This window comes from Rhinolophus sinicus, linkage group LG06, assembly GCF_036562045.2.
Source record: "Rhinolophus sinicus isolate RSC01 linkage group LG06, ASM3656204v1, whole genome shotgun sequence".
NCBI lineage: Eukaryota > Metazoa > Chordata > Mammalia > Chiroptera > Rhinolophidae > Rhinolophus > Rhinolophus sinicus.
The window spans coordinates 166,167,868-166,189,546 of NC_133756.1; the positions used below are offsets into that span (position 1 = coordinate 166,167,868).

Below are 21,679 nucleotides of genomic sequence, written 5' to 3' on the forward strand. Positions count from 1 at the left end.
AGGTCCCACCCCTGAGAAGCTGGGCTTTGCATTTCATTTGTAACTTCATGTGTTTTGAATAAAGAAATGCAACACGAAATCCCTTTATCCTTAAAATCCTGTTTGCTAAGACGGCTAAAGCTGTTAGGAGAGGGTTCAGCCAGGCCACCCTGCCTCCCCCAAAAGCCCAGTCACGTTTCAGCCTCCTGAGCCTTTGATTGGCTGGGACTGACTGCTACAAGCATGTTTGTCCTTTGTCTCGGCTGTAGATGTGATGTGACATTCTCAAACAATTTCATCGAAAGCTGAGCACATAACCTGATGAGACGTGTCCATCCTCATCGCAGAATCATAGATCACGTGGCCCCGTGCAGCCCAGACACGTGGACACACTCCTCTGGGAACCCTGACCAACAGCTCTGCATGCAGATGGGTCAGCCACGCAGCACTGCCTGTTTCACCTTTGAGCACGAGGTGGCAGGTCTGACCTTCATGGCCTGGGATGACCACAGCCCCTGGACGCCGGGTTCTTGTGAAATGATGGGCTCTCGAGTGAGTCGACTGCTTGGAGAGTGCCCTCTCCAGGGGTCTTATAGGGGCTGGGGGCTCGGAAGTGCCGAAGGCCCCAGCCTGAGCCGTGTATCAGGGAGACCCAGAGTGTCCCTTGAAACATGCTGACTGTGGTGACCTGGGGGTGCCAGTGCGAGCACGTGTGTAGTCCAGGTGCGAGCACGCATAGGTGCCAGGCGTGAGCACACATGTGGTTTAGGCGTGAGCACACGTGTGGTCCAGGCGTGAGCACATGTGTGATCCAGGCACGAGCACACATGTGACCCAACGCACGCATGCATGTGGTCCAGGCATGAGCATGTGTGTGGTCCAGGCATACGTGCTGAGTGGTTTTCTGTCGAGGGCCTTGCTGTGACATGAATGACATCAGCCTACGTGGGTGTGAATTCCCCATACCTGAGCCTACCCCATTGGAGAGCGGCAGAACTTCTTATGCCATTAAATGTTGTTGCAGGTACTCCTGTTTGATTACAACATTGGGAAGAGTTCGGGATCGGAAAGGCAGATCCTGGGAGCTTCGAGTGGGAGAGGCTGCGAGGACCCTTCCCCCACTGCCTTCCCAAGAGTGGGGTGGGTGGGGGACAAAGGCGGGACAGGGAGGGCTGCAGGGATCAGAAAGGGGTCACGAGCCCGTGGCCGGTGCAGGGGCTGGCTGCCCGCTTCACCTTTTGTCTGTGATTTAAAAACCCAGGTTACACAGCTGAGACTGCCAGGGAGGTGGTTGCAGCTCCAGTTGTGGCTGCTGCATTCATGTGTGTGGTTAGCGTGTGGAGATGAATCAGGACGGAGGGAAGTGCCCATGGCAGGGCACTGCGTCCAGCGGGGAAGGCCGCAGGGTCTTGGGCCACCTGCCACCACAGTGTTTGTGGGGGGCCGCCTGCCCACACGCCTTGCTCTCCCTGGAGCCAGCTGTGCAGTGGCTTCGTCTACTTTTCCTCGAAGTGGTTTGTCATTCAAAGTAGAGGGGAAGAGAGTGCATAGGGCCACACACCCACATGGTGCCACCATGTTGTCTGACGTGCACAAAGATACTGGAAAACAGCAGTCACAGTAAACACAGCGTTGTGCAAAGAAGGAGACTGAAATCCAGAACGGAACCCTGGGAGTCTGCTGTGTTTGCACACGCGTGAGGGAAAGTGGGGGGCAGTCAGCAGCGCCAGTCTCCATCTTGGAGAGCTGACAGCCGGGCCACCTCGGCAGCCAGGGGCAGGCCTCTTCCCTGTGAGGTCCTAAATTTATGGAAAGCAAAGGTCCAATCACGTGACTTAGAAGGAAAGGACGCAGAATGTCCATTTCAGACCCAGGTGGGGCAGGCTGGGGCTGCATGGTGGCCGCTTGGCCCAGCCCGCCTGTGTCTGCGCCTGCTACCGATGCTGGGGCATTCTGTCCCCATGCTGGGTGCTCTGCGCGTGGTGCAAATGAGGTTCCTGGAATTTGGAGGAAGGCTAATGCAGACGTGCTGCTCGCTCCACCTCCCGGTCAATGACTGCAAACCCTGTTGGATAGAGGAGCTGACTCTGGAGGTGACAGGAGAGGGCACGGCGGCAACGCTGGGGACGGGACACATGTCAGAGCCCTGGGGAACCCTGGCCCCCACCCTGAGGTCCCCTGTGTCTCCCGGCACTGACCGGCTCTTGTGTCCTTGCAGCAATCCTGTGTCAACTGTGGCCGGGAGGCCATGAGCGAGTGCACCGGCTGCCACAAAGTCAACTACTGCTCGACCTTCTGCCAACGCAAGGTAGTGCTCCCGCCCATCCGCCGTGCCCCCTGCCTGCCGTGCCCCCGTCCATCTGCCCGCAGTGCCCCCTGCCCACCCACCGTGCCCCCCGTCTGCCCACTGTGCCCGCACCATCCTCAGCTGCCCAGAGCCCTGTCCCCTTGGGGCGGGCCCTGCTCGCCGTGGCCCTTGACCTCATGCTGCTGGGCACCACCCCTGATGCTCCTCCTAGACTGTGAGCCTTGGGGTGACCGGACTCCCATCTCTGTTTCCGTTACTCAGCCTTTCAGTCTCAGGACACAAAAGGGCACGTTTCCAGCATGGCCATCACTAGCTAAGCCTGGCCGAGGGGGAGCTGGGCAGGGGGCAGCCCTTCAGTGTCCCCTTCGTGGCCCACTTAGAGTTTCCCACACTTGAGATGACACCTGGGGTGGACGAAAAGTAGGGAGTCTGGTCTTTGGCGTGGCCCACGCTGCCGGTGCCACACAGCCTGTCGCCCGGCCAGGGATTGCCAGCTGCTGCCTCTGGAGTACTTTCCATTGTCAACAGAAACCCTGCGGTCGCAGGCTGGGCAGGAGGGGTGGGATGACCGCAGGACCAATGTGTGGATGTGGCTGGAGGAATGCGTGCCCGGCCAGGGGCACCCCAAGACCTGCCCGGGCCCCTTGGGTGCTAGGGACAGGAAGTGGAACCACAGCTTTCCTTGCTGCATCACCAGCGAGCTGGAACTGAACGGTAGCCTCTGTGCTGCCGGGCTGTGCCGTGCGGGGCTTGAGAGGGAGCCATTGGCATCTGAGGGGCTGATCTGTAAACGTTCCCTGAACTTGAAACATTGAAACATCGCAGGAAGACCCTGGGTTTGCTCCCCATGGGGTGGTTTTCCAGGGTTCCATCTGTGGCCAGTGAGCTGCAGTCTTGGACATCTGCTCGCCACAGGGACAGGTCAAGTTCTAGGTTTAATCTTGGCAGAGGCCATGCTTCCCTGCTAAGGGTGTTTCCTTTAGCCTCCTTTCCTGACACATACGTGCCCTGGCTTTCCTCACATAACCTGACCTAAAGTGAGTTTCCAGAACCTCAGTGCTCATGCTGGGGCCGCAGTGAGCACGGGATGTGGAAGGAGGGGGCTGCAGTGCTGGGTGGCCTCCGTGTGGCCTCCTGGGGGCTCCACGCGCTCCTGGAAGCTCTTGCAAAGGCTGGTAATGGAGCTCAGTGATCGGGCTCGTCTTCTTATGCTTGGGCTAGTTTGGGGTGTTGCCTTGAAGACTTCATTTTTTTTGCAAATATACATGAGGGCGTGTGAGAGAGCGAGAGAGAGAAACATCCTCACTGAGCATAATTTACATACCATAAACTTGCCCGTGTTGAGGGCACAGTTCAGTGCCTTCATGAATTTGAAGTTGTGCAGACATCACAGCTCAGTTTCAGAACTGCCTGTCCCAACAAAACACCCGCAGGCCCAGCTCCGCCTCTGGCGACCACGAAGCTACTTCCTGTAGATTTGCCTTTTCTGGGTGTTTTGTGCAACTGGCATCTGGGCGTCGTAGCCTGTAGGTGCTTCGTTCTTCTGGCTGAGTGCTGGTCTGCGGTGTGGACGCCCGCGTCTTGTCTCTGCGTTCCCACTCTTTGACTGTTGTGAACATTACATACGAATTTGTGAGGGTGGGCGTGCGTTTGTCTGTCTTGGCGAGGAGTGGATTTGCTAGATCACATAGTAAGTTGATGTTTATTAAGAAACCGTGAAAGCAGCAGCTCCGCTTTGTACCCAGTGGGAGTGGGCGGGGCTCCGGCCTGGCCACGCCCTCCCCATGCATGTGACTGGCTGATTATAGCTGCTCCCCTGGGGGTGAGGTGAGTGCACACGCTTAAGGAGCATTTCCCACCACCAATGGCTTTGAGCATCTTTTTAGCTGCTGTTAGGCAGTTGTGTATCTCTTTTTGGGGAAATGTCTTCTGAAATCTTTTGCCCATTTTTAAATTTGATGGGTTTTCTTATTATGAGTATAGAGAGTTCTGTGTATATTCTGGGCACAATCCTTCATCAGATATGTGATTTGCAAACATATTCTCTCTGCCTGTGACTTATCTGTCTGTTTCCTTAATAGGGTCATTTGCAAGGCAAACGTTTTTAACTTTGACGAAGTTCAGTTTATCAAAACAATTTTTTAATGGAGATCATGCAGTTGCTCTCATAACTCTGGACTTCTGCCTAGCTCAAGGTCAGGAAAACCTGTTCTGGGAGCTCAGCACCAGCTCAGCTCAAGGTGCCATATTCAATCTTAGTTGAATGGGGCAGAGCCCACCATCCCTTGGAGGCAACCTTGTGGTTGAGAGCCCACTGGCCCATGTGGGAATCGAACCAGCAGCCTTTGGAGTTAGAAGCACAGAGCTCCAACCGCCTGAGCCTTGGGCCGGCCCTGTTTGTTCTTAAACATTTATAGTGTTAGCTCTTACGTTCAGGTTTATAATCCGTTTCGAGTTAAGTTATACGGATGGTGTGAGACGCCATGGTCTGGAGCCCAGGCGTGCGTGTGTGCATGCCTTAAACATGCTGTGTAGATTTACACAGTCTATTTTCAGGAGATTTTCAAATTAAACTTTTGTTCTTTTGATATAATGGTTTCAAGTTTTACCTTTATTATAAAAACGAGACACACATATCGTAGAATGTGTGGGAAACATGGGCCAGCACAGAGGTTGTCGTCAGGATTCTGCCGTCCAGGCGTCCCTCATGAACATTGCACACATGTGTCTGTTCTTCCAAGTGCGTGTTCACTCATTCATGTCACATCACTTTGTGCCAAACCCTGGCCTCGCCATCAGTCCAGGTTACGTCTGTCTTGACTGATGACATGGCCATCCTTCCCTGGCCATCAAGCCTCTTGAGAGCCCTGGTCCAGGCTGAGGCCCCTCGCGTGGTGGGGACACGGGGACAGGACTCACCTGGAGCTCAGCTCCATTTCCCATCTGTGAACAGGCGGATGGCAGCACCTGCCCTACCTGGGGAGCGGGGCAGGTGCTGGGGTCCACTCCGGCCTCCTGTGAGCCACAGCCACCAGGCCCTCCTGCCGACGCAGCTGGTTCCAGCTGTGTTTTTTCATGTTTGCAATTATGAGTAACACCGTGGGCAGCCCCACCAGATGCAGATGTTTCTCTGCGTGTCCGGTTATTGCTTTTTTAGATCCCTGAACAGGGGCAGTAGCATCAGCATGCACGCCTTTCGGGAGTCTCGGTGTTTCAAGGCTCATCCTGGCTGTCTTCCTTTGGAGCGGGTCCCACAGACACGAGGCTGGGCAGGCTGGGCTGGGAGCAGGCTGCCCGGTGGGTTGGGCACACGCTCAAGTGGCTGCAGCCTCGGTGGACCACCATCCCAGGCTCGGCGCCCATGTGCAGGCTTCTCTGAACCGAGGTGACGGCTCCTGGTAACACAGGGTGTGTCCTTCTTGCAGGACTGGAAGGACCACCAGCACATGTGTGGCCAGTCGGCAGCCGTCACTGTGCAGGCGGACGAAGTCCACGTCACCGAGAGCGTGATAGAGAAAGTCAGCGTGTGAGGGCTCACCAGGCCCCTTCTCTGGTGCCACGGGGCTGTCGCAGGCCCAGGACCCCTCGAGGACGGCGGGGGGATGTTGAGAAGTGAAGATCTTGCCGGCCAAGTTATGAACAGGCCTTTGACCTGTGCCCTTGGAAGTGAACTTGTGCTGCCCAGAGGCCCTGAGGAAGGTCAGGGCAGTGGCCAGTGGGCGGGCCTTTTCACGGTGCTTTTTTATCTCTCGGATCATGAGCGTCCATCTTACCCACGGGGTGTGGTGTTCTGTAACATGCGTGTACATACATGTGTCCCAATAAAGTTGATGTCCCTTGCCCCACCTGGTGCAGTTCCAGCCCCACCCCCCCAGACGCCTGGGAGATGGGGCTTCAGTTTTCCTGATCAGGCGGTTGACCGTTGACCCTGGGGAATGGCGAGGCGCCTGCTGCATTTTTCCCACCCATCTGTCAGTGAGGTGCTGGAGCGGAGACGGCAGCTCCAGGTGGCACTGTCCCTGGTACACAGGTCCCTCAGACCTCAGAGCCATCATCCAGTCTCTGAAGTGACTTGCTCTTCAGTGGCCAGCAGGCGATGACAGCCTGTGTGTGACCCCGAAGAAGAGGTCTCACGTCTTCCCTTTAGCACATATCACACCTGATAACTGAAGACCACTCAGAGGCAGGGCTGCCTGGCCTCCCCGCCCTGACCACATGGCGTCGTGGTGCTGGTGGGTGGCCTTGATTCTCAGCGCCTGCCTGGTGCCGTCCTAGCCAGTGGGCGGGACACCTCTGAGGGTGTCATGTGGCCTGTCTCAGGGCAGCTCCTCATCTCTGCGCCTCCTTACAGCCTGGACCCAGCTGCCCCAGGAACCTTGTGGAGGGAGGTCCAGGGGGTCATCGCCGGGCTGGCACCTGGGGGATTCAGCACCAGCCACGTTTGGACATCAGGCTTGGCTGGCCCTGGAAACGGGAACTGCCCCACCTGCTGAACAACAGTGCTGCTGAGGAGCAGTCTCCCCACGTCTGGAAGCTTCCGTGGGCTTCCAGGAAAGCCCTTGTGGCCCTGGGATCCTGGGAGAGCCATTGCACGTTCTCTCTGCATGGAGGAGACTCAGAGGCTCGGTCTGTGCTTGGAGGGAATTCCCACAGCTGAGGAGACACCCTGCGGGGGCTGCGGTGCAGAGCCTGGCGGCCACCAAGTGTCATCCAGTTTACAGGCCTTGATTGATTCTGATGCTGCCTCTGAGGCAGTTTCTGTGAGCTGTGTGTCGGCCACGTTCATGCCACCGGGGGCATGAGAATTCTCCAGCTCTGCACCTTCAGACTCCTGCTTCCAGAAGGTTCTTCCAAGTTGGTCATGCATTGGAGACTTGCCATTTGGGACCCTGGCTTGGGAATGAGCCATGGGGGCCAGGGCCGTCCTCCCCGGAAGCCCTTTGCCTGTGCTGCATTCGGCCCCACGGACTAAGCTAGCTCGAGTTTCTTTTTAACAAGTGCTGGTGAAGTGGCTGTGCCTTGGCATTTCACCTTCCTGCCTCCATCATTACCTCTGGGAGCCGAAGGCTGGAGAAGCCTGGGCGGAGAATGTTGGGAGTCCAGTGGGGTCTGAACCTGGCCCCACCGGGCACCCATGACTGGCCTCACCAGGCCCCTTCCTGGGAGGTGCACGGTGAGTGTGTTCTTCAGTGTGCAGCATGCACAGAGCCTCATGAGGTTCGCTCAGCCGAAAGCCACATGTGCCTCAGCAGGAGGCAGCTGGCTGCGGGGCCTGCACCCCAAGAAGGAATCCCCCCAAACCTGAGAATGCTAAACAAGCAACTGCAGGTTGGTGCACAGCCAACAAGACGGGGTTCCAGGTGCCCACTTGGCGGGCAGCTGAACACAGCACCCTCTCCATGTGTGGACCAGACACCGCAGGACAGTGATTCCCTGGGCCGGGGAGGGGTGCTCCTGCATTGTGGGCAGCTTACCCTTCCCCCTTTTCTTTAAAATAGAAGCCTCAGGACCACACGCTTTGGGAGCAGTTTTCCAAAGTGCCATCTCTGGGTTTGTAAAGCTGTGTCTACGTAGCTTGGCTATTGGGTGGCTTCTGGAACTTGTTCTCCAGACGCTGGGGGTTCATCGGCAGGCAGGGTTCTGTGTCAACGCTTCTGATGGCATCTCTTACCAGACATAGCCTGAGGGACATACACAGGGCCGGCTTCTGTCAGCTGGTACAGGCCTCGGCCCTTCGGGCACCCCAGGCCCTCCAGTCCAGAGAGCTGCAGGCTGGGGTGGCCTTTGGCATGGGTGGGCCCAGCAAGCGAGCTGGACCAGTGAGGCGCATCCAGGTCAGCCGGGCTCTGCAGATCTGCGCCTGGTCCCCATGGCTACTTTGTCCCCCTCTGTGGGGCTGCAAGAGTCTGCATACAGGGCTGGTGGGGTGGGGTGTGGCCACCAGCAGCTCCCAGCCCATCCACAGCTCAGCCCCCGAGGGGCGTTGCAGGTCGCAGACTGTCAGGAGCATGGTCAGGCCTGTCTTCACATATAGGAGATGGGGACACGGCCTCAGTTCGTACAGAGCCTGGGTGGGGTGGGCAGAGCCGCAGGTGTCCGCAGATGGCAGGTGTGGTGCTGAACGAGGTCCCCTTGGCAGCTCTGCTCGCTTAAAGTAGGCATGTGGGGCCTGCTCTGTGCTGGACCATGGCAGGCCCCGCAGGCACGTGTGGCTTGAGCGTCAGGCCGGCAGGTTGTAGGCTGGTGTGGAACTGAGGGGAGCAGAGCTGGGCAGCGGGGCCAGCAGCTGGAGTCCAGGAGAGTCTGTCACTCCAGCCCTGCCAGCAGACTGACAGCCCCAGTCGACCCCTGTAGCCCCAGTCTTCAAGTCTGAGGTTCCAGGGCAACCACTGCCAGGCCTAGGGCAGGTGTCTGTGCCCGAGACAGCCAGCAGGGCTCAGCTGTGCTATCTGGGGCCCCTCTCTAAGTACTGGGGCTACTCCCCAAGGTGGGGGAGACCCAGAGTGTTTGCTGCAGCTGTTCTCACACTCACAGGCAAGAAATTGCCCCAAGTTCAAGCAGCTATCAGAGCTGGGGTCCTTCCCACGTGCCCCTCCCCACCCCCACTGCCCCTCAGACCCTGTGTGAGCACAGATATGGCGCCCCTCGTCAGTCCCCAGTCCAGCAGGAGATGGAGTGATCCTCATTATTCAGATGGGGACAGGGTGGCCATGAGCAAGCCTCCAAAGTGATGGGGGTGGTCAGGGAAACTCAGAGGAGGGGGCAGCGCAACATAAGCAGGAGGGTAAGCACCACTGGCGAGTGGGCCCCGCCCCTCCACACGAGGCATTTTAACTCCTGACTGCCGGATGCTGTGGACCTCTCAGCTGTAGTTTCTCCCGTTATTGCGCACAGATAGCCCTTAGACTGGGAGGGCCAATGTGAGTCCAGGTTGGGCTTCCTTGTTAGAGGGGCCGAGGGCTGCACCCTCCTCCCCAGGGCTGGGGGGGCGCTGAGCACAGGAGCAGCTTGGGTGGTTCTGTCAGGCCTTGAGCCCTGAGCCCCCTCCCTCCTCCAGTGCCCTGGACATGGCCACTGGGCAGCGGATGGCTGAGTGCCCTGTGGGCCCACTCTGAAGTGCACTCCGGGGAGGAGGGAGGCTGCCCGGTGGGCCTGCTCAGCTCCCCAGGCCCTTCTCCTTGGGGGTTGGGCATCTGGTCAGGGGCTGGCAGAGAGCATGCTCTGAAAAGGCAGCTGCCAAAATGGTGGGTCAGCTCAGCTGTTTTGCAGGGACAGTGGAGGAGGCCACCTTGGCTAGTCCTTGGAGAAGCAGGGGCTACTGCTTGGCCCCCAGTGGTGGCCCAGAATGCTGTCAGGGGCTGGGGAGCTGCAGCTGGTGGCCAGTGTGGGGGAGGAGGGTGTCAGTAGCTGACAGGTCCCTGCAGTCAAACCCAACACCCCCCACCCCACCCCAGGAGCAGTGCCAGTGCCCCCACCTCACTCTGAGCCAAGAGAGGCTTTGTGGGGTCTATTCTCTGGGCTTCTGTTCTCTGGGAAGGAAGGAATTAACTGGCAAGAGGGTCAGTGGGGGCCTGGGCTCCACGTGGATTGGAGGCTCCAACTCCTTGCCCCCCTCCTGCCCAGCCCCACTCGCTATGAGTCTTCTGGGTGGATGTTTTTAGGAAGGAATCCATTTTATTACAAAAGCGCCCCCTGCCCTTGCTGGGGGCTTACCCCCCCCCAGGCAAGGTGGGGAAGTCGGAGCGGATGGGGTGCGGTGGGGTCTGCTCAGCAGCAGAGACGCAGGGCTTTGCGGAAGACCGTGCGGAACTCGACGTTGAAGACCGTGTAGATGACCGGGTTGATGGCGCTGTTGACGTAGCCCAGCCAGGTGACAGCGCTGACCAGCCGCGGGGGCACAGCGCAGGCGGGACACAGCGCCCGGGTGACGTGCACCACGAAGAAGGGCGTCCAGCAGACCAGGAAGGCCCCTGGGGGAGGGGGCGGGGGCGGGGCGTGAGCCAGGGCCCCTACTCGGCCCGGCGCCCTGGGCGCTGCCACCCTCCCCTCCGCCGACCGGGGCAGGTACCCACCGACCACCACGGGTAGGACCCTCATGGCCTTGCGCTCCTGGCCCGTGATCTGGACGCCCCTCCTCCTGCGGGCATGCTCGGCCCGGATGGCCTCGGGTGGCGCCAGGGCCTCAGCAGGCGGCGGGCCTGGGCCGCTGGGCCCGCGGGGCGCGCGGCCATGCAGTTTGGTGCGGCGGGCGGCTTCCCAGCGTCGCAGGCCCCGGAACGTGGCCCAGTAGAGCAGCAGCATGAGCGGGCAGGGCAGGAAGAAGGAACACAAGGACGAGTAGACCACGTAGTCGCGGTTCTCCAGGCGGCACACGGCGGGGTCGCGACCGCGCGCGTCGTTGAGGCCGCACAGCACGGGCGCTGCCACTGCCGCCGACAGCAGCCACGTGGCACCGATGAGCAGCAGCTGACGCCCGCCCCAGCTCTGGCTGTTGTAGCTCAGGGGCACCGTCACCGCCACGAACCTGCGGGTAGTGCTGTGAGGGGCGGGCCCGGGCGAGGGGCGGGGCCAGGCGGCGAGGGGCGGGGCCAGGAGGTGGGCGGCCCACCTGTCCACGCTGATGGCGCACAGGTTGAAGATGGAGGCGGTGCACAGCATGACGTCCATGGCCATGAGCGCGTCGCACAGGCCGGGGCTCAGCAGCCACACGCCGCCCTGGACCTGGGCGGTGAGGAGGGTCAGGGCAACAACAAGAGACACGAGACCCGCTGACTCCCGGGCCAGCAGTCCTGACACGCCCTCCATGCCTCCTTTTATTATTAGAACAGAGAGAGGCGTGGCTGCGGCCCTCGGAGTATCACCGCCTGAGGACCCTGAGCTCTGATGATGGGGAGCTCAAGGTATGGGAGGGGGGCACTCCGGGCAGGGGAAGACCTGGCTGCCCTGGAACGAAGCCCACCGCCCCTGTTTCCCCCCGGGGCACAACTAATGGTCCACCTGTCTGGTTAAACTATCACTGCTCTGGGACAAGTGACTTCACTCTGTGCCCTCACCTGTAAAATGAGGGTGATGATGGCACCCACGTAAGTGTCCTGAGGATAAATGAGTTAAAAAGTATAAAGGCCTAGCACCCCAACCAAGGGCAAAGGAGCAGACAGCCCCCGCCCCCCAATCCCCTTCTGCTGATTTCGGAGGATTAGGCGCTTAAGAGCTGTTGCTGTGACGTCTGTCTGCAGCTCTGAGGGCATGGCAGGTGAGGCATGCCCTTGCCTTGCTAGCCTGTGCCCCAGCCCTGCCTGATCCACTGTGTCCACTTTAGAAAAACCAAGCCTTCCCTCCCCCACAGCCCAGAACACCGTGTCCCCAACACAGCCCTAAGCAGCTTTTCTCTGCCCAAACCGCAGAGGAAACAGAGCCGGCACCAGAGGGGACCCACGCAAGGGCCAGACCTGGTCTGGGGTAGAGAGGCTCCTGGCCCCTGTTGTAGGCAGGGCCTAAAGCCCACACCTGCCCCCCTTCTGCTTTCTCCCCCAGGCCTCCCCTCCCTCCCCCGCAGCTCCTGGCAATTGAGTGTCCTTCTTGCTGTGGGCTGAGTCTGGGCATGAGTGAGGGTCTCTCCTTCCATGGGGTGCACTAGTATGTATGTTGCCAGCCTCACGTGGCTGTGGCGTTGTGCAGTGATGTGCAGTCTCTGTGCCCCAGGGAGAGCCAGGAGGGGTAAGCCTGAATCTGCCTGTCTGTCCAGCTGGCTCTCCTGGGGAATGGAACCCAGCTGAGGGAGGTGGGTGGGTGTGCGGACTGCCAAAGTCGCCTGTTTGTGGGGTCCTTGGTTTGAAGGACAGAAACATCTCTTGAGTAGCAGAGGTTAAGGCAGGAAGGAAGAGAAGAGAGGGACAGGAGAGGGAGGGCGGACAGACAGACAGCAAGACTGGCAGATGGACAGAGAGATGGGGGAGGGATAGGTTCAGAGGCTCCGGTTGTCTTGCTACCAGGCGCAGCGGCCCTGCAACCGCCTCAGCTTGAGACTCCAGAGAAGGCAAGCTGCCTGGTCATTCTGAGTCCTCACGTGGACCGGGGCAGGGGACAAAGGAGCAGGTGAGAGTGTACCAAGCGGTCGTGGTTGCACTCACCTCAGAGTAGACGAAGAGCGGCAGCACGAGCAGAGCGAGTAGGAGGTCCGCGGCCGCCAGGCTCGCGATGAAGTAGTTGGTGGGCGTCCGCAGGGCGCGCTCGGCCGCCACGCTCACGCACACGAGCGTGTTCCCCGCGAGCACAGCCCCGATGAGCAGTATGCCCCCCACCAGCGCCGCTGCTGCCCCAGGCCCCTCCAGTCCCGCCGGCGCCCCCGTGCCGCCGCCGGTGCTCTGCCCGCGTCCCGCCAGCAGCGCGTCTGCGGCGCTGAGGTTCCCCATGGCGCCCCGGCTCCACGCGTCCCAGAGGGAGCTCAGCACCGTGGACAGTGACCAGGTCGCGAATCCGGGAGCCCCGCCCCTTGGGCCCGCCCCAGCCTGGCCTTGAGCCTCGGGGTCCCCCCGGGCTCGGTGGGCCCTGGGGAACTCCAGGATGCACTCTATGTGCTCATCTTGGACTTTTGCGCCGCGGGAGACGGGCCGATGGACAAATGCAACGGCTCAATGAGATGCGAATTAAGCGAGGTGATTTGCACAGGCGGGCCCACCGCAGGATTGGGGGCATGCGTAGGTCTGCGCCAGGAAAAGCCCACGAGATGAAAGGTCGGCGGGATCATACTTCGAGGTTCGCGCGCACCCACGCCAGCGCCGTCCCATCCGGCCGCGGAGACCCCCGGGTCCCTACTTGCGCCCAAGTTGGGCACCCCTCCCCAGGGACGCTTCTGGAGGCGCCCCAAGGCGGAGGCGGATCGGGTTCTCACTCCATTCCGTTCATGCGGCATCGGGAGAACATTCTTCTCAGGCTGGTTCCCCGAGGGGTGGGGAGACTGGAGCAGCCCGGGCTCCAACCGCAGGACCCTGGGGCTCAGGCGCCTCCCCCTGGCGATCCGCGGTGCGTGAGGCACAAGGTCCACACTCACCCTCCCTCCGATACCCCTCCAACCCAACCCTCTCCTACCCTGGCTCGGCTCCCCAGAGTGATTGCAGACCCGGGCCCAGGGCCCTGCATCCCATTCCTGGAAGCTGACTCTCATCTGGTTCACGGGACCACCCTCAATCACCCACCACCACCGCCTCACCCTCCACCCTCCAGGCTGACAACTGAGTGGCCAATCCCACTCCATCACCTCGGAGCCTGTGACCCTGAGCAACTGTGTGCCCCTCAGCCTGGGGTTACAGGCCTGGGAAATGGTGCCTACATCACAGCCACAGGTGAACTAACACCAGCAAAGGCACAGGAGAAGACTCAGGGAGCTCAGCAGTGCCGCTTCACAGAGGAAAGAAAAGCCCCCAGTGAGAAACCTCTCACCCTGCACCCATCACACCTACAAACTCACCTGGCCCATCACCCACCTCTGCCAACACAGGACTGTGGGAGCCTGGGAGGCTGGAGGGAGGGTCACAGGTCCACGCAGATAAGACTGTGTGGGAGCAGACCCATGGCTGTGCTGACAGCCCAGCCCCAACTGTCCTCTGTCAGATCATAGACGTGCACAGAAAGAGCATCCAGGGAAAATGTATTACAGCAAGAAGTCTCTATAGACTTCCTGAAATTGCCATGACATGCGGCCTGCAGCCCCGTCATTAAAGGGGCCCTGAGTGTTGGTCCAGCTGAATGGCTCTGTGGGACCCTCTGGTTCGGGCACCTGAATAATGCTGGCTTCCTCAAAGGAGATGGGAAGTGCTCCCTTCTCTCCTATTTTCCTCAGTAGATTTCATGAAATTGATATTAACTTTTTCTTAAGTGTTGTAATAATTGGCCAGTGAAGCCATCTGGGCCTGGAGTTTGTTAGGTGGGTTTTGACGGTGAAGTCACCTTTTTTTTTTTATTAACACATCTATCTCTTTAACAGACTATGTCTTCTGAGTGAATGTGGTAGTCTGTCTGCCAAAAATTTGGTCTATTTCATGTTAGTTTTCCAATTTATGGGCCTAGCGTTATTTATAAAGTTCCCTTATTATCTTTTTTATACCTACTGTAAGGTCGCTGAGGACAACACCCCTTTCATCCCTTATATTATAAAAGAAACATTGTATGTTTCTTTTTTTCTTGGTCAGTCTTGCTAGAGTTTTATTAACTTTACTGATCTTTTCAAAGAAACATCTTTTGTTTTCATGGATTTTTTCTGTTTTTTGTGTGTTTGTTTTCAGTTTCATCGATTTCTACTCTTTATTATTTCCTTCCTTCTGCTTGCTTTGTACTTAATTTGCCCTTTTTCTAATTTCTTAAGGCCACTCATCTGAGACAGTTCTTTTCTAACATAAGCATTTAATGCTTCCAATTTCCCTCTAAGACACATCCCACACGTTTTTGTGTTTACAATTATGTTCAGGTCAAAATAATTCCTACTTTCCTTAGACTGCTGCTGTGACTCATGGATTACTAAAACTATGTTATTTACTTTCCAAATGTTTGGAGATTTTCCTGTTATCTTTCTATTATTTATTTCTAGTTTGATCCCATTATGGTGAGGAAAAAATGCTTTGTAAGACCTCAGTTCTTTTAAATTCATTAAGGTTCATTTTATAACCCAGAATATAGTCTATTTTGATAAATGTTCCAGGCACGTTAAAAAAAAAAAAAGTGTATTCTGCTGTTATTGCATGGAAAGTTCTGTAAACATCAATTAGATCAGGGAGGTGCTGCTCAGATCAGATCTGTGTTCTTGCTAATTTTCTGTCTGTCTTGTTAGTTACAGAGAAAGGCGTATTGAAATCTCCAAGTATAACTGTAGGTTTTTCTATTTCTTCATCCAGTTCTATTTCTCCGTGTCAGTTTTTGCCTCATGTGTTTTTGATGACTTGTAAGGTGCCTATACACTTAGAATTGTGGCCACAGGGGCTCGGAGTCAAGGGCTGTACACCAAGGGTCTCGAGGGAATTTGGGGGTGAGGGAACTGGCGGTTACAAAGACGAATACATTTTTCCAAGCTCATAGACCTGCACATCAAAAAGAGTAACTGTAAATAATAAATTAAACTTCACAAAAGGGGCAAAGTTAGAATGTGTGTGATCCCAGGTTGCAAACAACAGTTTCAGCTCGGCAAGGGTGGTGAAGCCGAGGCAGCCCCTCCTGGGAGAAGGATGTGCCCTGATCCTCCCAGAACCTCTGCTCAGTGAAAGGTGGGCTGCGAGACGGCCAAGGCTGTGCACAGCCTGAGTGGCCACGCTGTCCCCCGGGGCCAGTGAGTATGTCTGTAACCCTCCAGAACAGGACAGAAGTCAGAGTTGTGGGACCACCGTCACCCTGGTGGTGACGCTTGGGCAGGTGTCAGAGCTGGTTCTATCAACATTTCTGGCAGAGTTTTATGGGATGCTTGAAACATTTAAGAGAATGTCGTTTCATTTGGTGCACAAGACTTGTTCAAAAGTTTAAGAATCTGTTCTTAATCAACAGAACAAGTAGATGGAGCATGAGCAAGGGTACAGAAGAGTCTGAACAAACCATCAACAAGCAGGTGTGTTTGGCATTTATGGCATACTCCATCCAACAGCCGAGGAATGCAGAGCTCCTCCAATAGATGTGGACCATTCACCAGGAGAGATAGCATTCTGCCCCAAAAAAGGGAATGCATCACATTTGTAAAGAATGGAAATCATACAAAGTTCTCTTGCCATAAAGAAATAAAACTGGAGACCAAAAAAATAACAGGAAAATGTCCAAAAATTTGGAAAGTAAAAAACACGATTCTAAATAATCCATGGGTCAAAGGCGATATCTCAAGAGAAATTAGAAAATATTTTGAAGGAAAATGAGAACACATCATGTCAAAAGTTCTGGGATGGAGCTAAAGCAGAGCTCAGAGGAAAATTCATACCATTAAATTTGAAAATGAGAAATGTCTCAAGTCAACACAGGACACCAGTCAAGCACCTAAAGATGAAGAACTGCAGGGTCCTACTGACTGATGCGGGAGAACATCTGACGAAATTCAACACTGTTTATGATAAAAGTGTTCAAGCAAGAGATAGTCAGGAGCCTTCTAGACCTGATAAAGGGCATCTTCAAAACCCCTACAGCAAACCTCCCAATTAATGATGAGAGACTGTGTGGGATCCACCTAAAATCAACACAAGACAAGTATGTGCACTCCCAACACATTTATTGGGCATGGGACTGCTGTTCTCGCCAGCACAGTCAGGCGAGGAAACCAGGTAAGGAAAGACATAAATAACAGACGTCCAGATTGCATCGGAAGGAGTGAAACTGTCCTTATTCACAGATGACATGACTGTCTACGTAAAACCCCGAGGCAGCTACAAAAAGCTCGTAGGACCTGTAAGTCAGTTTAGTGAGGTTTCAGGGTACAGATCAGCCCCCAGAGATCAGTCGGGTTCTATGTGCCAGCCACGAGCAGTGGGAAGCCCTCCTTCCACACCCCAGTGGAGAACTCAGAGTTGGTATGAGTAACTTCAATTTGACATTTAAATCTTGGTGAAAGCACCTCCCCCCAAAAAAGGACTAGAGAATATTTTCTGTGCTTTGCTTATTCAGAGAATGAAACTATCAACTATCAAGATGAACTAAATTCTTAGCTGTGCATATAATGTGTTCCTTCCTGCATTCTATTCTGGAAATGTGAAGCTTCTTATTCTTTCTTAGAACCCTGGGCCCTGAAATTGGCTGTTATTAGTCCCCGTGCCCCATCCCCCCACACACACACAGAATGATGCCCTATTTGAGGCTCTGAATAGCCATTCACGTAAGTGAGGACCCAGCTTAGGTTGACGTCTTGGGAACCTGTGGGGCCCTCGCTTAGGTCTATGGGTGGAAAGTGGCATTCTGTCATTGTAGCTTGTGTCATATGTTGTCTCTAAGCAATGTCCCAACTGGGAAGGCGAGGTTTGGGTGCACTGTTCACCTCTCTCCTGGTGCTGCTGGTCCATCAGGCTGCAGAGCAAATGGCTGTCTCGGTGGTGGTTCGTCGCCACCCACCCTGGAAAACCCTTGGCACACCACCCCATCTGCCCAACACTTCAGCACGGCCACCATCTTAATGAGGAAGCCTCAGTGTGGCTCTGTGAGGACGCAGAAGGAGTCTGAGTGGTGGGGACAGTGGGTGACAGCGCTTTCGGATGAGAGGAAGGCAGTTACAGAACCCTCTGTGACAGGAACACTAGGACACAACCCATCTCTGCTTGGCTGCAGCCCTGCCTGGCTTCTTCCACTCAGAACTTGCCTCTCTCTTGGTCTGTCCCTCTTGCTGGTGACTGCTTGTGACCACATGCAGTGCGACCCATCGCTCTGGCTGTGATGTGACCACAGAGGGGCAGTATGAGGGAGTTGTTTGGGGTGATGGAGTTGTTCTGTATCCTGATTATGGTGCTGGTTACACGGATCTGTACATCTGTCAAAATTCATTATTTTGCTATATATTAACTTTACTGTATGTTAATTTTTTAAAGCCCATTTTATTGCATGTTAATCTTTTTTAAATGGGAAGATTTTTCTTACGAAGATCTGCCTGGTTAACTGTTTGAGGTGCTAAGAAATTCAACCAATTAAATTAGTATTTGGAGCTTGGAACATTCTCATGAATGCAATTCATCAGTCAATGGTATTAAAGTTTAGAACATTTCAATCTGCTAAGTTTGTGCAAGAACAAGTCACACCATCTGTGTAAAAACACATGCAAAGAAACATCAGCGAGGGAACACAGCACACCTACCAGACAGGCCACAACCCAGAGCCCCAGTGACACTGAGTGCTGGCTGGGAGGACATGGAGCCCCGGGAACTCCCACCACGGCTGGTGGGGGCGGGGTGCAGATGGTGCGGCCACTTTGGAGGACAGGGTGGCAGTTTCTTACAAAACCAAACACACTCTCATCATGTGATCCAGCAATCGTGTTTCTTCGTATTTACCCAAATAAGTTGAAAGTCACGTCCCCACTAAAACCTGCACACAGAGATTGTAACAGCCTTACTCAAATTGCCAAATCTGGAAGCAACCAGGAGTCCTTCAGCAGGTGATGGATAAACTGTGGGACATCCAGACAGTGGAATCGAATTCAGTGTTGAAGAGAAATGAGTTCTGAAGCCAGAGAGGACATGGTAAAGTCGTGACTAAGAGAAAGAAGCCAGCCTGAAAAGGCCACATGCTGTGTGATTCCAGACGTAGGACATTCTGGAAAAGGCAGAACTATGGAGACGGTAAAGATCAGTGGTTGTCACAGGTTGGGGGGGAGGAGAGATGAACAGACGGAGCACAGAGGTTCTTAGGGCGGTGGGACTAATCTGTGTGAGATTGATTGTGGGTACATGTCACTGTACATCTGTCCAAGCCCCCAGATTGTACACCAACAGTGACTCCTGATGTCAATTATGGACTTAGGTAATAACAATGTATCAATACCGGGTCATCAACTGTAGCAACTGTAACAAATGCAGAGCACCAGTGCAAGATGCTGGGAAGAGGGGAGGCTGGGTGTGTTTGAGCTGGGGGAACTATTGCAGCTCAATTTTTCTGTAAACCTAAAACTGCTCTAAAGAAGTCTACTAATTATATTTAAAATGCACGTAAAGTTTAACACAAGAACTAGTTTATAACTTCATTTACTAGGTTTGTGATTTCTATTTCAGGATTTAATGCATACAGGATTTTAAAAAGCCTCGCTTTACTTAATCCCTTATTGATTAAGCATCAGGAGCCCAGCTGCCTCCCCTTTCCGCGTCTCCACCTCCTATCGCCCCTGAAACAGGCTCAGGTCTCCCCCGCCTCGAAAAACAAATGGCGAGGCCCCCAGGCTCGGATCTGCGCCCTGCCTGAAGCTCCCCTCCGCGCAGCCCCCCCACGGTGAGTGGCAGTGAGGTCACCGGTCGGCGCTCGGCCTTCCCCGACGCCGCCCCCTGCCCAGCCGCGCGCTCCGTGTGCCGGGGCCTCTCCAGAGGAGCCCGCGGCCTCGGGTCGCCTCGCCCTCTGTCCCAGCCTTGACCCTCCTGAGCTCATCTCCAGGCTCTGCACAGACGTTCCCGCCGCGCATCCGCGCCACCGCCCCGCCCGGACGTCCCTCCTCCCGCCCCAGCCCCCGCGTGCCCGCGAGTCCACGTCCGGCTGAGCCCCGCCAGCACGCCGAGGGGCGCCGACACGGCGCTGGGGGCGGGCGACCAGCCGGGTTGACAGCTGGGGGGGCGGCCCTGACCTTCCCGCGGATCGATGGGGGAGCGGCCCGGGCTCGGTGGAGCCAGGGCGGTGCTGACGTCCCCGCCCCCCGCCCCCCGCCCGGCGCCGCTATAAAGGGTGGCGCGCGGCTCTGGCAGTGGCCGCAGCGCTTAGCACCCCGGCGCGCCCACCATGGCCCCCGGGGCCCTGCTACTGCTGCTGCTGCTGTCTCCGCTGCTCCAAGGCTCTGCCGGGCGCCCCGCGCCCCTCAGGTGAGTCCACGGTCCCGGGGCCCACACAGCTCCTTGGGCCGGCCTACCGGCCCTGCGTCCGCCCCACCCCTTGCTTGGCCCTGATCCGCTGCGGCGCCGTCATCCCCTCCTCAGGGCCCCGCGACACTCGGACGGGACGTTCACGAGCGAGCTCAGCCGCCTGCGGGAGAGCGCGCGGCTGCAGCGCCTGCTCCAGGGACTGGTCGGGAAGCGCAGGTGAGGCCGGGCCTGGGGCACCCCTGAGGGGCAGGCCCCGCATGGGGGTGACCCCCAATTCCACGACTAATTCTGATTTGGGGCGGGGGCAGCGAGCAGGACGCGGAGAACAGCACATCGTGGACCGGGTCTGCCACCGAGCCTGCTGAGGTCCCCCTCTGCCTGCTGTGGTCCCATTCTCCTGTCCTGCAGGCCTGGTGAGCCCGCCCCCACCACCAGAGCTCCGCCCCGACCGTCCCTCTGGTCCCCTGGGGCACCCCGTGTCAGCAGTGGGCCAGGGGTCGGGGAGTCAGCGCTGGTGACCTGAGGAGGCTGGTTCACCAGGTGGGCGGGGGTCTCCACCTTCAGGCCCACAGCCCCTAACCCCGCTGTCTCTGCAGGATGATGGCCCCGAGGGACCCCCTGAATCAGGCCTGGTCTCCCCGGCTGTCTCTTGGACTCAAGTCTGGGGTCATGGTTTCAGAGCCGGCCATCCCTGCTGAGACCCAGATGAGGTCCTGAGGAAGAAGGAACCTCCCCTCTACTGACCCGGGGCGCGAGCCTGGATGGGGCAGGGTTGGGGGGAAGGAGGGGGTTGCACTTGGCACCAATAAAGGAAGAATTCAGACCCTGGCCTGGCGAGCGCGCTGTGTGCACCGTCTCCACGCTGGGAGACAGCCTGCCCGGCAGAGCTCACAGGGGAGGAGGTCCTGCCCTGGAGCCCAGCACGGGGCCACGCCCAGCTGCCCTTTAAACCAGAGAAGACAGTGAGCGCCTCACCTTCCTCTTTCCTTATCTCTGGCATCAGGGCCACTTCCTGTCCCATCGACTGCACTCCCCAGGGCCCCGCCCGCACCCCTTGTCATCCACTCAGCAAACATTCAGGGTCTCTGAGGGGCGGCTCAGGACGTTCCCCAGTTCCTGCCCCAGCCGCCGTGTGCTAGGTGTGTGGAGCAGGTGGGGGGAATGTTGAGGGGGTGAGGAGGCTCAGGCTTGGCAGGAAGAGGTGACAGGCAGTGGGGCTGTGTGTGTGTAGGGGGGTTACCAGGAGGCTATGAGTCCACGCAGGAAGCCAGGCGTCTGGGCTCTCTGTCCAGGGTTGTGGTCTTGGACAAGCGGCTCGACCACGCTGAGCTTGTGGAGCAGGGACAGTAATGACACCCCAAGAAGTGCTAGGGGTGCAGGAGGCTGGTTAGGCACGTTGCAGGCAGAATTGCTGTCACCAGCAGAGAGAACAGGGAGAAGCAGGTGCAAGTATCTGAAGGCGAGAAGGGATGCCCCACTGTCACACAGCCCCTTCCCTCCCTCCTGGCCCTACCGAGTGGCCTCTCCGTAGCCACTGGGAGCCTCTCCAGAATCAGCCTGCTGTCGGGCACCAGAGCTCCAGAGCTCCCGGGGACCTGAGGTGCCCCTGAAGCGCTGCCATTTCCATCACTGTGTCCCTGCCCAGCCCCACCGGGAGGGAGCTGGCCTATTTGCAGGACAGGCAGGTGTGTCCCCAGAATACAGCTTTTTCCTTCCAGATTTAGACGGTCAGTGTGGGGAGAAGGGACGGGACTGGAGGGGAACCTGGGGTCCGAACCACGGGGCTGCCTAGGACTTTGCCCCAACGTGATTCTGGCAGAAGAACCCAGCAGAGGCATCTGGAGTGGGGACAGCTCAGCAGACAGAAGCCAAAGGCCAGCCCCTTCCC

The 21,679-nt window shown here is 57.0% G+C and overlaps 3 protein-coding genes across 10 annotated transcripts in view; 2 read left to right on the forward strand and 1 right to left on the reverse strand.

Moving 5' to 3' along the window:
• The window catches only part of DEAF1 (DEAF1 transcription factor), a 29,134-nt gene extending 23,006 nt beyond the window's left edge, over positions 1-6,128 (forward strand). For 3 of the 5 annotated variants that reach the window (XM_074336987.1, XM_074336990.1, XM_074336992.1), the window contains 2 exons: positions 2,198-2,287; positions 5,713-6,128. In XM_074336987.1, coding sequence (XP_074193088.1) covers positions 2,198-2,287; positions 5,713-5,817 — 195 coding nt within the window. In that variant the 3' untranslated portion in view covers positions 5,818-6,128. Of the gene's footprint in view, positions 1-248; positions 521-2,197; positions 2,288-5,712 lie in introns of those variants that run through there. The other 2 variants (XM_074336988.1, XM_074336989.1) reach the window with 2 other exon arrangements.
• A 137-nt stretch (positions 6,129-6,265) lies between these two features.
• Positions 6,266-20,614, forward strand: SCT (secretin). Of its 2 annotated transcripts, XM_019714813.2 has the most exons (6): positions 6,266-7,460; positions 15,815-18,570; positions 19,000-19,791; positions 19,906-20,007; positions 20,100-20,204; positions 20,388-20,614. In XM_019714813.2, the coding sequence occupies exons 3-6, from the start codon at positions 19,712-19,714 to the stop codon at positions 20,506-20,508; spliced, it is 408 nt and encodes a 135-aa protein (XP_019570372.1). In that variant the 5' UTR covers positions 6,266-7,460; positions 15,815-18,570; positions 19,000-19,711; the 3' UTR covers positions 20,509-20,614. The 2 variants fall into 2 exon arrangements, 1 of the variants encoding a protein (XP_019570372.1); XR_012497693.1 differs by lacking the exons at positions 6,266-7,460; positions 19,906-20,007; positions 20,100-20,204; positions 20,388-20,614 and having other exon boundaries at positions 12,909-18,570; positions 19,000-19,716.
• Positions 9,871-12,798, reverse strand: DRD4 (dopamine receptor D4). 3 transcript variants are annotated; one of them, XM_019714729.2, is made up of 4 exons: positions 12,418-12,798; positions 10,896-11,008; positions 10,360-10,811; positions 9,879-10,257 (listed from the first exon to the last, which is right to left on the reverse strand). In XM_019714729.2, the coding sequence occupies exons 1-4, from the start codon at positions 12,697-12,699 to the stop codon at positions 10,055-10,057; spliced, it is 1,050 nt and encodes a 349-aa protein (XP_019570288.2). In that variant the 5' UTR covers positions 12,700-12,798; the 3' UTR covers positions 9,879-10,054. The 3 variants fall into 3 exon arrangements, with proteins under 3 accessions (XP_074193094.1, XP_019570288.2, XP_019570286.2); XM_074336993.1 differs by having other exon boundaries at positions 9,871-10,811; XM_019714727.2 differs by having other exon boundaries at positions 10,360-11,008.
• Positions 20,615-21,679: the final 1,065 nt, after the last annotated feature.